The sequence below is a fragment of the Lampetra fluviatilis genome, chromosome 54 (genome assembly GCF_964198595.1).
Source record: "Lampetra fluviatilis chromosome 54, kcLamFluv1.1, whole genome shotgun sequence".
Classification (NCBI taxonomy): Eukaryota; Metazoa; Chordata; class Hyperoartia; order Petromyzontiformes; family Petromyzontidae; genus Lampetra; species Lampetra fluviatilis.
In genome coordinates, this window is record NC_136328.1 from 2,943,350 (window position 1) to 2,958,500 (window position 15,151).

The 15,151-nt window shown below is 50.0% G+C and overlaps 1 protein-coding gene across 1 annotated transcript in view; it reads right to left on the bottom strand.

Annotated features, from left to right (window-relative positions):
* LOC144949516 (nuclear factor of activated T-cells, cytoplasmic 4-like) overlaps positions 1-14,552 on the bottom strand; it is a 96,926-nt gene extending 82,374 nt beyond the window's left edge. The window contains exon 1 of the mRNA XM_078879441.1: positions 14,510-14,552. Coding sequence (XP_078735567.1) covers positions 14,510-14,552 — 43 coding nt within the window. The remainder of the gene's footprint in view (positions 1-14,509) is intronic.
* Positions 14,553-15,151: the final 599 nt, after the last annotated feature.

The window sequence follows — 15,151 nt, forward strand, 5'->3', positions numbered from 1 at the left end:
CGAAAGAGCAGAAACGGGCGGCCGTTTCACACGATGGCTGCAATGTAATGAAGAGTTCTCATTTTAGACGCGGACAGCCTTACACGCTCGTCTCCCTGAGCGACTGTAGCCCGAGTTCGACCCCCGGCCGTGGCTAACATGAGCGACAAGAGACATCTAAACCAGTCCTGGGCACCCCCCCCCCTTACTCCCCATTTGTCCTTCCGCCGCACCTCCGATTGGCGTGGTTGGCTATGTACGGTGCAAAAGAAGTTCAACATATATACACTGAGCAGCAGAGTGAAGTACGGCCAAACAACCGACCATGACCGAGACAACATGGGGAGGGGCCTTCATCTAGTAGTGAAATTACAAAGGGGCTGCAACATACGAACTATTTATATTTAACCAGGTAAGGCCCACTGAGCGATACAGCTCCTTTTCTGAAACGACTTGGCCACAAATGACAGCCCGACGAAGTGTATTATCACGTGGGCATTTACAGCAGCCACATACTCTAAACGCAAATTGATTCTAAATGTGGAGGGGAAAACCAGAGGACACGGAGAAAAAAAATCCACGCGACCATGGGGAGAGACACGCAAACTCCAAATATACAGCAAGCGTCGGGGTCGGGCTTGAACCCGCGACCTCCTGCATACCAGGCGAAGTAGTAAACATCTCGCCACAGCGGCAACCCAAACATCAGGTGGCTATGCCAGATTGATGCTACGTTCACACATCCAGGGTGTTACGTAGGTCGGCTGGCCCAGCGAATGCTTCCCAATCACTCTGCCGGCAAACGTATTGCCGGGTGCAAAAGCTCCCCCGGTCTTCCGAGGAGGCTCTTGTTTTCTGGTACTGCACTTGCGAGTCGGGGGGGGGGTACGCAATGTTCCTGCCAGATGGCCCGTGCATGCCTTCCTCTGCGGTGGAGTGGACACGGAGGAAACCGCTCGCTGTGAACGCCCCCCCCCGCCTCCGCCTGTCTGGCCCCCGCGGTCGACATCACGGCTGAGCAGAGAGAGAGAGGAGCGTCCGTTCCCACACGTTCTGGTCGGAGGCGAGGAGAGCTCCCGCGGCTGCCGCTGTCACGCGACGGGGCAAGTGGCGCCAAAGGTGGCAACTGAGCGAGCGGTAGGGGGTGGGGGGGGGAGTGGGTGTACTCTTTTTCCTTAATTTTTAAACGATTTTTTTTATTTAAACTATTTTTATTTTACGACCAACCAGGGAAAGCCCACCGATATATATTTTACCAGGCTACTATGTGGCACTTGCTCACAAGCGACCTGGTCACAAATGATGGCTCGACGAAGTGGCTCGTCACGACCGCGTGGAAATGTATCGCGGGCACATATACTCTTGAACGCGTGACATTGATTCGAAATGCGAAGCGAAAAAAACGGAAAGAAAAATCCACGCGACCACGGGGAGGTACATGCAAACTCCAAATATACAGGCATCAGGGGTCGGGATCAAATCCACGACCTCCTGTATGCCAGGCAAGGTAGTTAACATCTCGTCACTGCGGTGCCCCAAAAAAAAGTCTCAGTTCCTGGTAGGTGGTCTGAAAAAAAATCGAGTTGTTTAAAATAATCTTCTAGAAAATGATTCTCTATAATAAGACATTCCCATCCAGACCAGTGTCCTTCATTGCAAGGCCCGCGGGCCACTGGTGGCCTTTAAGTGCGGCCCCTGACAATACACAACATGTGAAAACACCCACCCCACCCCATCATCACCATCATCACCATCATCACCGTGCTGTTGTCAAACCCCCAATGGTTTCAAATAATGAGTGGCGCCCCTCACTCCGATTCATAAAGAGGTCATCGCGATACCTTACAGGAAAAATCAAACGAAGGTAGTCCTACCTATAAAACCAAGACGCATATAAAAACATCAAATTGAGAGGACACACTCGAGGAAAAGCTAAATGGAAAAAAAAAATTGTCTTGCAGTTTCCTGAACTGTTTCGATACTCGGAGCCAATCTGAGGGGCCCGACGGAAGAGAGTTCCACATCTCGGGCACAGCGTAGAATTAAAAATTCGAGGTTTTGCCGGCAGGGCTCGGCCTGAAGAGAGCAAGGCATGTACTGTATCTCTCTACCAGATGTAGTCTGGGGGGCAGAACGGGACCGCAGGTACTGAGGACCAAGGCCGTTTTTAGCTGTGTAAGTCATTGCAGCCGACTTAAATTGCATGCGATAGCTGACCAGATGATGTCCCTATTGGCAAAAGTGGCCCTCGATCCCCCTCTGAAAATTAGTGAAGAACACCGACCCGGAGGATACAAGAAGCCCCACCACCAGCCATTGAGAAATCACCTTCCAGGAGACATCTCTCCCCGTTTCAAAGCAACGCTTTCACAACCATCTTCCGGACGATGGCTCTTCTCAATGTCATCTTTCTCCAGATTACAAGATGCGCGCTTTCTCCCAGTTCCCCCACTCTCTAAAAAGATTCTTTCATTTCATATTTCACACCCCCATTCCCCGCATTTCCAGGATGACACGTCGGGGTGCGGATTACTCTGTGGAACACCGTCGCTACGCAAAAGCACTCGCGCGCTCTTTACGGAGGGCAACTTATGCAACACGCGTCGGCCATTTCACGCCGAACGCGCCAACGTGGCAACAAAACCTCGCAGCAGCAGCAGCAGCGCACTTGGTCGAACGCTCGCAAAAGTGTAAAAACACCGCGGGAAAAAATATTTTCGAAAAAATTGAGAATTGGAAAAACAAACAAGGAGTGAACAATAACCCACCCCCCCCTCTTTGTGTTGACCCCCGGTGAGAGCCGGCGAGTGCCTCCAGCCCGGTCACAACGCGCACGACACCACGGAGACCCCGGTCACAAAACGCGCGCGGACGGGCGGGGGGGACGCCTTACTCATCAGCGGCACCTGCGGCTACAACGAGCCCCTTGGGGCTTCACCGACAAAGTTCGGTCACCCGTTTTGCAGCCAAGGCGCTCGAAGCAGCTACCTGCGCGCGCGCAGGCGTAACGCATCCTTGCGTCGTCGGCCGCAGGTGCCGCCCCGCGGGCATCGTAGTAGGTGATGCACGCCGGGCCATTCGATCTCTCCAACGCGCGGCAGCTGAAACAACGGGGCGGGTTTTCTGACATCCGTATACTGGCCGCTTGCCGTTTTGAGTCTTTGGGTCTTGCGCCTTAGCAACCCGCACATTTGTTTTTGTTGTTACAGAGAAATCAACGCTCTCGAGCGGAGCGAGCGAGAGAGAGAGAGACAGAGTTCACGCTCTCATCCCGGTCACCGATAAAAGGCACAAAATCCATCGTTCTCTATTTGGGGCGTTTCGCTTAAATTTGGCTAAATATCAGTGCTGAGACTTAAAAAGAAATGTGGCCGTTTGACACGCACAATGAACGGTCTTTGGAGGGCATAAAAATGTTTTTCTCGAGTGCGGATAAAGGGTCTCTCCTTAAGGGACTTTTGAAGCAGTTCTCTGCTGTCAACTTCACAGGCCATGCTCTGACCAAGGTCACACTTGCAATGGGTCTCAGTGGGTTTACTGCATCTTATTATTTGGTTCTTTCGGTTAAGTCACGTCTAAAGATAAAATAATAAATTAAATAATTTTATTATTTAATTTCATTATTATTTGGTTCTTTCGGTTAAGTCACGTCTAAAGATAAAATAATAAATAAAATTAAATAATTAAATTAAATTATTTAATTTAATTTATTATTTTATCTTTAGACGTGACTTAACCGAAAGAACCAAATAATAATTCCTGCAGTCACGAAAGTTCTAAAATTATTATTACTGCATCTTCTTGGCTACATTAAGGGTACCGACACGAGCCTGCCTGCACAAGTTGCGAATGCAAATGTGTTCGTGTGAAGTGAACCCAAGGCAATATCACAATGGGACTGGAAAACTAAGGCAATGAATACAAAATTAAATTTAAAAAACACTTCCAGTACCATACTCTATACTAAAAACCTGAGTGCATGTGGGCTAAAGTGAACACCCCACATCCGGGTACTGCCAGCTCTACCCCAATCACAAAGCATGAGTGCACGCACGCACAAAGACAAAGATCCCCCGAATAACCTTTAAACAGACTGTTGGAGCAAGTGCTGTCCGTGAGCACCTACAAAGGCCGGCACGGCACACGAAGGGGGTGGGGTGGCCAGCACCACGCCCGGCCGCCTGTCTTCCCAGTGGCGATGTTTACACACCGCACCAGGTACTCATTTGAGGCTGAGTCGACCTCGGGGAGGCCCAGGACGAGTTCAGATAAACATCATCAGTGTTGGTGGCCGTGAGCGGGAATCGAACTCGGGCCGCCGGGTTCGTAGCGCAACGCACTAACCACTACGCCACCGCTCCCCCACACACACACAAAAGATAATATCCCCCGTATAGCCTGAACAGACTATAGGCGGAAAGTGCTGTTAGCGAGGAGCACCTATGAAGGCCGGCACGGCACACGGAGGGGATGGGTGGCTAGCACCACACCCACGCACGCGCACAGACACACAAAGACAAAGATCTCCTATGTAGACTGAACAGACTGTTGGGGCAAGTGCTGTTAGCGAACACCTATGAAGACCGGCACGGCAAACGAGAAGGTGGGTGGCCAGCACCACGCCCACGCACGCACCCACACAGACACACAAAGACAAAGATCCCCTATGTAGCCTGAACAGACTGTTGGGGCAAGTGCTGTTAGCGAACACCTATAAAGACCGGCACGGCAAACGAGGGGGTGGGTGGCCAGAACCATGCCCGGCCGCCTTTGTCCCCCGAGTAGCGATGCTTACACATTGCACCAGGTACTCATTTGAGGCTGAGTCGACCTCGGGGAGGCCCAGGACCGGTTCAGATATTCATCACCGATGTCGGCCGTAAGCGGGAATGGAACTTGGGTCGCCAATTTCGTAGCGCAGGGCGCCAACTGCTACAATTCCGTGCACGCGCACACACACAGACACATACGCACAAACACACGCACACACAAGCAGGCGCACACACCACACACATACGGGTCAATTGAACGGGTGCTGAAGCTGCGGTTAAATAACGCACTCGTTCAGATCTCTCCTCCTCCAGCCCCGCTATAATTTACAACACACCTGGCGGGTGACTCTCCCCCCCCCCACCTCCTGCCAACCCAAACACACGGCACACAAACTGCAGCCCCAGCTGCCATAAACAACAAATGACAGCAGTTAAACTCCGGCATGCTTCTGTGTGCTTTTTACAAAGGAGGATTTGGGTGGTGGTTCGCAGGGGAGGTGTGGGGGAGGGAAAATTTTAATTTGACTAAAAATGTGTCAACCCCTTTTAGGATGGGATTTGCAAACACTAAGTGGTAATAGGGCTCAAAAACATCGGGGCGTTGAAGGCCTTGACAGGGTAGTTAAAACAATATCGACGACAATTATTAATGTCTTCGTTTTTAGAGCATCCCGACACAGATAGCCCATGATAGGACAATAATTAGCACGGTCGGTTTACGTACGGTGCGCGAAAGATACAACAAACTAATTAACGTTTTGTTTTTCGGGCATTAACACAAAAGCCCAAGACATGACACAGTAATGAAAAAAAATAGTAATCATTATTACATTTTTCAAACGCCATTCAATGCTTCGTGAGGGCCTCCCCATGTATAAGCGTTGAACTTCTTTCACACGGTACTATGTAGCCAACCGGGCATGCCGCGGTGGGTCGGAGGGTTGTTTGACCGTACTTCACCACGCTGGTGAGCGCAGGTTGGTGAAAGGGGTGCGCAGGAGCGGTTCAGACATCGCTCACCACCAACATTAGCCGTGACCAGGAATCGAACTCAGGAGAACCAGCTTCATATGTCGCAGTGCACTAACCACCGCACCACCACCACCATCATCATCATCAGACAGCATCCTGTGATCCCGCTCGTGCTGTCGACACGAGCTCCCTCACCTCAGTGTTCTGCACACATTTTCAGGCGGAGTGCACTTTCGCCGATGAGACGTCGTAATTGTGAAGGCCGCCACGCATTATTTGAAACCACCGAGATGATGGGAGGGTGCTTTCACATTCGTGCATTGTCGGGGAGGGGGACGCACGTCAGGGGCCGCTCTAAAAGCCACCAGAGGGGCCGCCAGTGGCCCACGGGCCTTGGCAACGAAGGACTGGCGACTCTCGATGAGAGAGAGACAACGACTCTGAGAGACGAGGAACAACGGACAAGCGTGAAGGCAGCCGCACGCAGCGACCCAGCGGCAACAATCGCCCAAGCTCCCGCGGTCCTCTACGTGGCGAGGTGTTCTCACCGACGGATCGTGAGCGTGCAATGCATGTGGGACAGAGGTCGCAATCAGGTACCCGATACCCGTACCCGATACCCGGGTACGGGTACCGGTTTGCGGCCCTGGTGCGGCCGGGTACGGGTATGGGTAGGCCGTGAGTCACTGGTGAGTAACCGTTTGTCACTCATTTCGGGTAGGGTACGGGTATGGGTAGGGAACGGGTACCCGTACACGGCCGGGTACGGGTACGGGTAAGGAATCAAAACCCGTTTGCAACCTCTGATGTGGGAGGAATCCTGAGCGCACGGGAGAAAGCCCCCACACATGCTGGGCTGTTGTCCCATGTATGAACCGAGCAGCTGGTTTTGGAATTGCAGGATGTCAGGAGATCGTGATGACTCTGTCACCAGGTGCATACATTACCCCCCCCCCCTCATCTACCGCCCCCCCATCCCCCAAAAGCCCCCCAAGCCACCTGTTTCATTTCGACATTTCACAAACGTGGCAATGAAAACGGAGTTCATAGATCAGACTCAAAGCAAAGTAACTCTAGAGCATTTAGCCCAGGCAGAATATCAATAGAAGTACTGTACTAGTACTCTACAAACTGACTCTTTACGGGATATTCTCTCCTCCTGGGCAAACATCCCCCGACCCCCCCGTTCGGGAAATTGGTTTAGCTTTTCATATTATTCAATACCCTACTAGGCATGCCACGAGTAATTAATTCAAATTATAATTTTAATGTTCACGATAAATGAATCTAATTATACATTGCTGTATACAGGGACTCCTCTATTTACGACAGAGTTAGGTTCCAGAGGTCTGTACGTAAGTCAATTTGTTCGTAAGTCGAACTTTACTCCTGTCCATTCCAAACACGTTGTACGGCATGTGCACTAAACACGGGGAATGGCTTTAAAAGTTGTATATTCTCCTGTAGATGTAGATGCCTCTGGTTCTTCATGTGGCATCTACATGACATATGGACAGGTTTGTTCATATCTCTGAAAGTCGAGTGTTCTTAAGTAGAGGAGTCCCTGTATGCTCATACTGTGCACGGTGATGCTGTGACCAGGCACATTGCACTATGAACCCTGCGGGCTGGGTTAAATTCACGGTGGGAGTGAGTGTATTGAGTTGGTGGGTAGGTGTGTGGTTGGGTGGGTGAGTGGGTGGGTGAGTGGGTGGGTGAGTGGGTTATTTTGACCTGCAGTGTGGTGAGTGAAAGGGTCGGTGTGAACGAGTGGGTGAATGAGCGTGTTGTTGTGACCTGCAGTGTGGTGAGTGGGTGGGTGGGGGGTGAGTGGGTGGGTGGGGGGTGAGTGGGTGGGTGGGTGAGCGTGTTATATTGACCTGCAGTGTGGTGAGTGAATGGGTCGGTGTGAGCGAGTGGGTGAATGAGCGTGTTGTTGTGACCTGCAGTGTGGTGAGTGGGTGGGTGAGTGAGTGGTTGAGTGGGTGGGTGAGCGTGTTATTTTTACCTGCAGTGTGGTGAGTGAATGGGTAAGCGTGAGCAGCAAGTGGGTGAATGAGCGTGTTGTTGTGGGTGGTTAGACACAGTGCGGTGGATGAGATGAGACAATCAGCCTGGTCCACCGAGTCCTCAACACTGGAGGGTGAATCAATGAATGACGTTCATGGGAACTGCGGTTCATTCAACATAAGCCTGATACAAATCAATAATCATTGCAACTTCACAATCTATGACGCCTACGTCGGACGTATTGTCAGTCGCACAATATATAACGGGACTACGAAAATGATGACATCATAACGGCCATGAAATTATTTTCTCCAGAAAAACCTTTGGCAAAGTGCTCATTTAATGGATAATGGCTATTTGTTTTGAACTGGAATTACTGCGTTTGTTATCCCACAGACAGCGTGAAATTCGGGGAGTTTCCAGCAGGACCAAAGGCTAATGCCCATTTAATATGGCTGCCAATGAATCGACTAACCAATGAAATAATCGATCACTCTTCATGAATGAATTGGTTTCGCGGGTTATATACTGCTTCGGCATTGAACGCAAACGCACAGGCCTTGATATACGTTGGCGCCTATTACTTCCGTGAGAGAGAGAGAGAGAGCTCCTTGACATTTCAATTCTCACTTGAATGGCGAAGTGTTGCAGAGATGCATTCGTTACCCTATCTGACACAAAATAACTAAGAGCTCCCCACCCCTGACCTCCATCCGGAAGCTGAGTCACTTTGCACATGAATAATAACCGACCCCGATGTGTGTCACAGTGCAAATTGGAAGAAAAAAATCGGCAGCAGCAGCCGCCGCTGCCTATGACAAATCTTCGCGCAAACCTTCCCACTGGCCCGTTCGTCGTCACAATTTTCATTTCCAAAGAAGGTAACGTGTGATAATAATCCGGCAGGGATTAGCAGTGGAGCATGAGACACTCTGTTGAGCCGAGCGAACAAGTCACAGTCGGACGCAATAATACTTTAGTACATTAACACGTAGTAGGCTTTCGTGACCAATATCCATAAGAGGTTGTTTTTCGTTTTTTTGGGCTAGATCGCTTGAACATAAATGCGTCGTTAAACCCGGCCACTGCTGCTCATAATTGCCTGTCGAAACTTCGTCACTGAATTGTAAATGTTGCGGGTTGTACTCTCCCAACACACTGGTGTGTTGAAATAGTAACTAGTTGGCCACGTTTTGTTTTACGCGACAAACCTTAACCAACAGGCTGTGTCGGGTGGTGTCAGGTGTATACGACACATTCATATTTAGGCGATCTAACAAAACACAAAAAGATCCCCTATTATATGGGCAACGGTGCTTGCGATTGAACTTCTTAACACTGCCATTAACGGCACCGTCAGTACACGCACGCCGAATTAAGTACTCGACCTTGTCGCACACACCGGCCAGGGAGTAACCAGTTCAGGCACTGACTCAGCGAGGTATCCTTGGTGGTGTTTGGTCACCGTGTGTCTCTTGTGTATCTACGTCTGCTAAGCTGGCCGCGTGCGTGGCTGAGCGGGAGAGAGCGAGCGCCTCGCGATCGGAAGGTTGCGGGTTCACATCCTGTTCGGTGGGGGGGAAGGGGGTTGACTCAGCCCATCATCATGTCACCTGGGTCGATAAAATGAGTTCAACTTTTCTGGGGGAAGTCAACAGTCGATGTCCTATGGAGAGAGTCTCGTGCTCGCCATATGAATGTGGAATTTACTTCACTGGCTGAGTGCAAGAAATCGTTTTGACGAACAGTACACTCACGCAAAGACATCCACACTGTGTTGGATTTGGGATTAGCTGTTGGTAATGAAGCTGTTAGTCCGTTCGTTGCATTCGCTGGCAACTTGTGAGTTGCAACTGCGTACGTGGAAAGCCGCGTGTCTCAGCAGCTAGAATATCACAGCCTCGTTGTGACTTAGAAACTACAAAAATGGAAGACTGTTCAAGCGCGAACGCAAGGATTAGTCAGATAGAGAACTTCTTTCGCACCGTACGTAGCCAACCGTGCTAATCGAAGGTGAATGACATCAGTCAAGCTGAAGGAAAGCGGGGCTTGGACAAGATCACGGCTGATGATGAACAATAACGACGGAAAAAAATTCGATTTAAAGCTTTCGTGACTGCAGGGATTCATATTCTTGGTTCTTTCGGTAAAGTCCCTTCTACGGGACTTTAAAGAAAGAACCAAGAACAATAACGACGGAGTTAGAAAACCAAGCGGCGACGCGTGTCCGAGAGAGGGGGATCCCACCGAACAGACGGGAGCAATAAAATCAGCCCCGTGTGGTGGTGGTGCCGGTACCAGTTTCCAACGCAGGCCCACATTTTAGTGGCATACAAATACATTTGATGTTTTATAGTGAGAACATTCTTTTTTTTAAAACGATCAATAAAATGTTACGTTTTTTAAGATGCAAAAAATATCACCTGTAAGAACAATCAATCCACTGCTGGATGAAGGCTTCCCCTTGCCAAGCTGGTCATGGGGTTTGTTGGGACCATACCTGGCGAAGAAGGGGGGGGGGGGAAGGACGAACCAGTCCCGATATATCGCTCGCCACCAATGTTAGCCGCGGCCGCCAAATGAAAGAAGGTCGCGTGTACGCAGCGCCGTTGCTGACGTGCCACTGAGACACCGGTCCACTGTCGTTGCTACGAAGGTTGCCGGCGCACGCTAACAAACACACGGCAGCCAACGTCGTCCGTGCCCATTCTGCCAACACCGCACCCAACGAACGTCGCTCGCACACGGTTGTCCGAGCAAATTTATTTTGTTAAACAGTAGGACCACTCCTCCTAACGACCACCTCTGTTAACGACTAATCGCTTAAGGGCGGGCCTCCACAGAGCCCAATGTGTAGTGTATAGTGTAGTGTGTAGTGTAGAGTATAGTGGTGTATAGTGTAGTGTAGTGCCTCCATAGAGCCCGATGTGTTCGCTTACCGACGATTCCCCTGTTAACGACGGGCTGTTGTAGGTGCAGTAAATATCAATAATGCATTGATTACCCAAGTTTATTTTAATATTATGCATTTATGTTGTAGCTTTATGTATTAATATCCATTGTTTCAATATTATAAAGTACGTTTTCTGGGGGAACTTTCGACATGTATCTTCTACGCTCGCTTAACGACATAAATCGCGTAACGACCGGTTTTGTGGAACCAATTACCTTCGTTAAGAGGAGGAGGTTCTACTCTCTTACCTACGTGACTTTACCGGAAAAAAACCTAAGAGTATGAAATCCTTGCAGTCACGAAAGCTTCAAATCTAGAATGATCTATGTGGCTTTGTGAGACTGTGGCAATCTCGTATTGGGAGGACTGGGCAGACTTTGCCAATTTTGAGACAATAACCGCCATCCCTGGTCATTGAAGACGTCATCTCGAGAGATTTGTATATATATAAATACTGCACTATTGTTTCTAAGTTGGTTATTATATTGTCAACGCGTTAAGATTTTCACAGTCATAATTTTCAAACTGGAACTTGAATTGTACGGAGTGGTGGAGCAGCGGTCAGGCCGTGATTCACTCTGAATCTGGTGACCAAGAGTTTGATTCCAACATCGCTGGCGAGTGATATCTGAACGGGTCCTGCCAAACCATCCCCACCTCAACTTCACCAATCCGCACCTACCAGCATGGTGAAGTATAGCGAAACAACTCCCCCATGTTTCGATTTAAAGCTTTCGTGACTGCAGGGATTCATCTTCTTGGTTCTTTCGGTAAAGTCACGTAGAAGGGAAGTAATAAAATAATAAAAATAAAACATAATAAAATAATTCTCACGACGTTTCGGCTACAACGCAAGCAGCCGTCTTCAGGTGAAGAAGACGGCTGCTTGCGTTGTAGCCGAAACGTCGTGAGAATTATTTTATTATGTTTTATTTTTATTATTTTATTACTTCCCTTCTACGTGACTTTACCGAAAGAACCAAGAAGATGAACCCCCCCATGACCGACACGACGTGGGGAGACCTTAATCCTGCAGTCGATTGGCACTGTTGAGATGGTTATTATTTTTATTCGAATTACCGTACTACAAATCTGATACGTGTGTTGAGAATTGCAAATGTCCATCGTGCCATGTTCTTGTACATAATGTTGCAGAATCAGTTTTCGGTTGCTTTGGAATATTCAAATGCTTTGTTTTTTTTCTGACCGTCATCCAAATATTCATGGAAAACGACTCGATTGACGCAAGCACGCAGATGCGCCACATGCCAAATCGTGCCGCCACGGGTGAAACAAACACGCGTCACACACACAACATGCGTCACACACACAACACGGTGTCACACACACCAGGATCAAGTGCAAATGAGCATCGGCTGAAAATTACCCGGTGACGATCAAACTAATCATTCTTGTTCAAAGATGATTTTCTCCACAATATGCCTCCTACGCACATCATCCAAATTGCAAAATACTCCTGCTGTTGCTGTGCTGTACAGATCTCCGATGTGTTTTATTCGGGTATTGTATCGCATTCATTGTCGGCAGCGCGTCCAAGTGTTTCTCTCCACGTGACGCGAAACTGCAGGAAGCGAAGAAGCTCCCGGCAACACGTGGGGTGAAATGTCATGGACAGTGCCAGACAACGTGCGGTACACAACCCAAAACACCACATCGGAGAGAGAAAATAAAAACACAACCTCGTGGGTTTTTTTTTTGACCGATCGGAGAGTCTCACACACGCAGAAACGTTTACGGGTGGTGAGAATATTTCGCTAGCGGAACATGTTAAGTGGCTGACGCCAACATTATATTACATGCAATGATGAAACTAAAACTAAACTATATTTTATTATACCGGGTAGGGCCCACTGAGCTATGTAGCTCTTTTTCACAAGTGACCTGGCCACAAATGATTGCCCGACGAAGTGGCTTATCACGTAGAAATCATAAACTGGAGAAAGAAGTGAGAGAAGGATGAAATAATGATCATATTAAAGGCCGCATTTTTCAACTCTTTTTCGGTTGGTGGCCTCAACAACGATAATACGGCCACGCGTGAATTCCCACCGAGCTGGTGGTTTGCAACAGGCCGAGAGCATTGTACATGCAACGTGGCGTCACGTGAGGTGCTTGCAAGGCATGATGGGAGTCGCGCCATCCTGTTCTCTGCGAGCACGCACATGTGATATTACATCTGGTCAACTCAAAGCTTGATAACATACACACTGCATTGTGGGAAGCGCTAGGAATCGAAAAGGAAGACTTCGTGAATAGATGTCAGTGACTGGGAAAAGATTGGAAGAGATAAAAGAGACGCTTAAAAAAAATACTGATGGAGCCTGGGTAATGGTGGCACGAACTCAAAGAAGTGGAATAACCCACGCTGCTTCGCAAGTCCCATTAAAGATGAAGCGCACACAGAGAGAACAAACACACACCAGCCTAATAGACATCTCAGCACGGTCGGCAAAAATGAAAAATACATAACCTGGCAATGTTTCGGGTAAAGAACCTTCAGCACAGCAAAGGCCATAGAGGTTGCATGATTAATCGTTGAAGGCTGCACTTTAATTCCGTAAGGCCGGGCACAATCGCGTGACAAACTGAAATGGTCTCACTTTAGTAGCCGCCAAGTAATTACCCGGCAAACTTGGAACTTTAGACCAAAGTTGGTCGACCCACATACCAACATTTGGCCAACGTCGCCGCATGTCTACTGGATATGGATACTCATACGAGTTAATTATTTAATCACACATTCATTTCAAGTTGGTTATCACGTAAGCTCGCTGTTCCTGGGGCGCCACGTAAAGACACCGCCACCACCGAAGCGACGCCATCCCAAAGTGGTAACAGCGTTCCCTCGTTATTCACGAGGCGGTAATAGAGTTCCCTCGTTATTCGCGGGGCGGTAACGGCATTCCCTTGTTATTCACGAGGTGGTAACAGCGTTCCCTCGTTATTCGCGAGGCGGGAACCACATTCCCTCGTTATTCGCGAGGTGGCAACCGAATTCCCTCGTTTTTCGCGAGGTGGTAGCAGCGTTCCCTCGTTATCCGCTGGGGCGCGAGCAGCGCCCCCTCGTTATTCGCGGGACGACAACAACGCTCCCTTGTTATTAGCGAGGTGTTAACGATGCTCCCTTGCTATTCGCGAGGTGGTAACGACGTTCCCTCGTTAATCGCGATGTGGCAGCAGGATTCACTCGCTATTCGCGAGGTGGTAGCAGCATTCCCTCGCTATTCGCGAGGTGGTAGCAGCATTCCCTCGCTATTCGCGAGGCGGTAGCGGCGTTCCCTCGTTATTCGCGATGTGGCGGCAGCCTTCCCTCGCTATTCGCGAGATTGTAACGGGTTCCCTTGTTATTCGCGAGGCGGTACCATCGTTTCCTCGTTATTCGCGAGGGTGGCCCAGGGTTCCCTTGTTATTCGCGAGGTGTGAGCGGCGTTCCCTCGTTGTTCACGAACTTGCTAGCCGCGATTTTGGCTGCCCGCGAATCGCATCTAGAACTCAATATCATTATCCGCCAAATTAGCTATTCACGAGCATCTCCGCAACGCATCCTTCGCGAATAACGAGGGAACGCCGCGCCCGATACATTAAACCGCATCCGGTCCTCCAGGCTTACGGACGACTTCAGAGGTGGCCACACAGAGAAGAGGGGGGGGCTGGAGGGCAAGAGGGGGGGGGGGTGTAATCAAGAGGTGGGAGGGTGGTCAAGAGGGGGGGGGGGAGGGCAATAGGGGGGGCAGCAGGGGGGAGGAGGGCAGGGGGGGCAGCAGGAGGGAGGAGGGCAAGCGGGGGGGGGGGGCGGCCCTACCCACAGTGCCGCGCTCCGAGCGCCGCAGGGGCTGCTCCTCCATGGTGACAGCTGCTGCTGCTGCCCTCTGCGTTTGGAGCTTCGCTCCCGGGGCCCCACGACGGCTTCCACGGCGGAGGTTTTAAAACAACAACAACAACAAGAACCCCTCCCGATAAAAAAAAATATTTTTCAAACGTAAAAAAAAATGAGAATAAACCTGGCTACGATCTTGGAAGAGCGCTTTATCGTCACTCTCGTCCCGGCAGCGTTTCGCCTCCCCGGTCGATCGGCTAAAGTTTGCCGGGCGGGTTATACGTACACTTTGGTGGTGGTGGTGGTGAAAGTCAATCGTACCGCACGTCATTTGTTTGTTGTTGTTGTTTTAAATCTCCAACGGGCCTGCCCGCACGCAGCCCAGTCGTGCTCGTCGCTTCGGACCCCCTCCGAAGAGAGAATCGCGCGTTCCTTTGAAACAAGCCGCACGGCGCAAACTACCGGCTGACGATTTTACTCCGTCCAGACCAGACCGACCGACCGACCGTCCCACCCCTCTCTCTCTCGGGGCTTTCTCTCGCCCCACTCTCCCGTAGCAAGCCGACACCGCCGCTGTTTACGCTCGACCCGCCGCTATTTTTAGCGTCAATTAACTGTACAGATGCT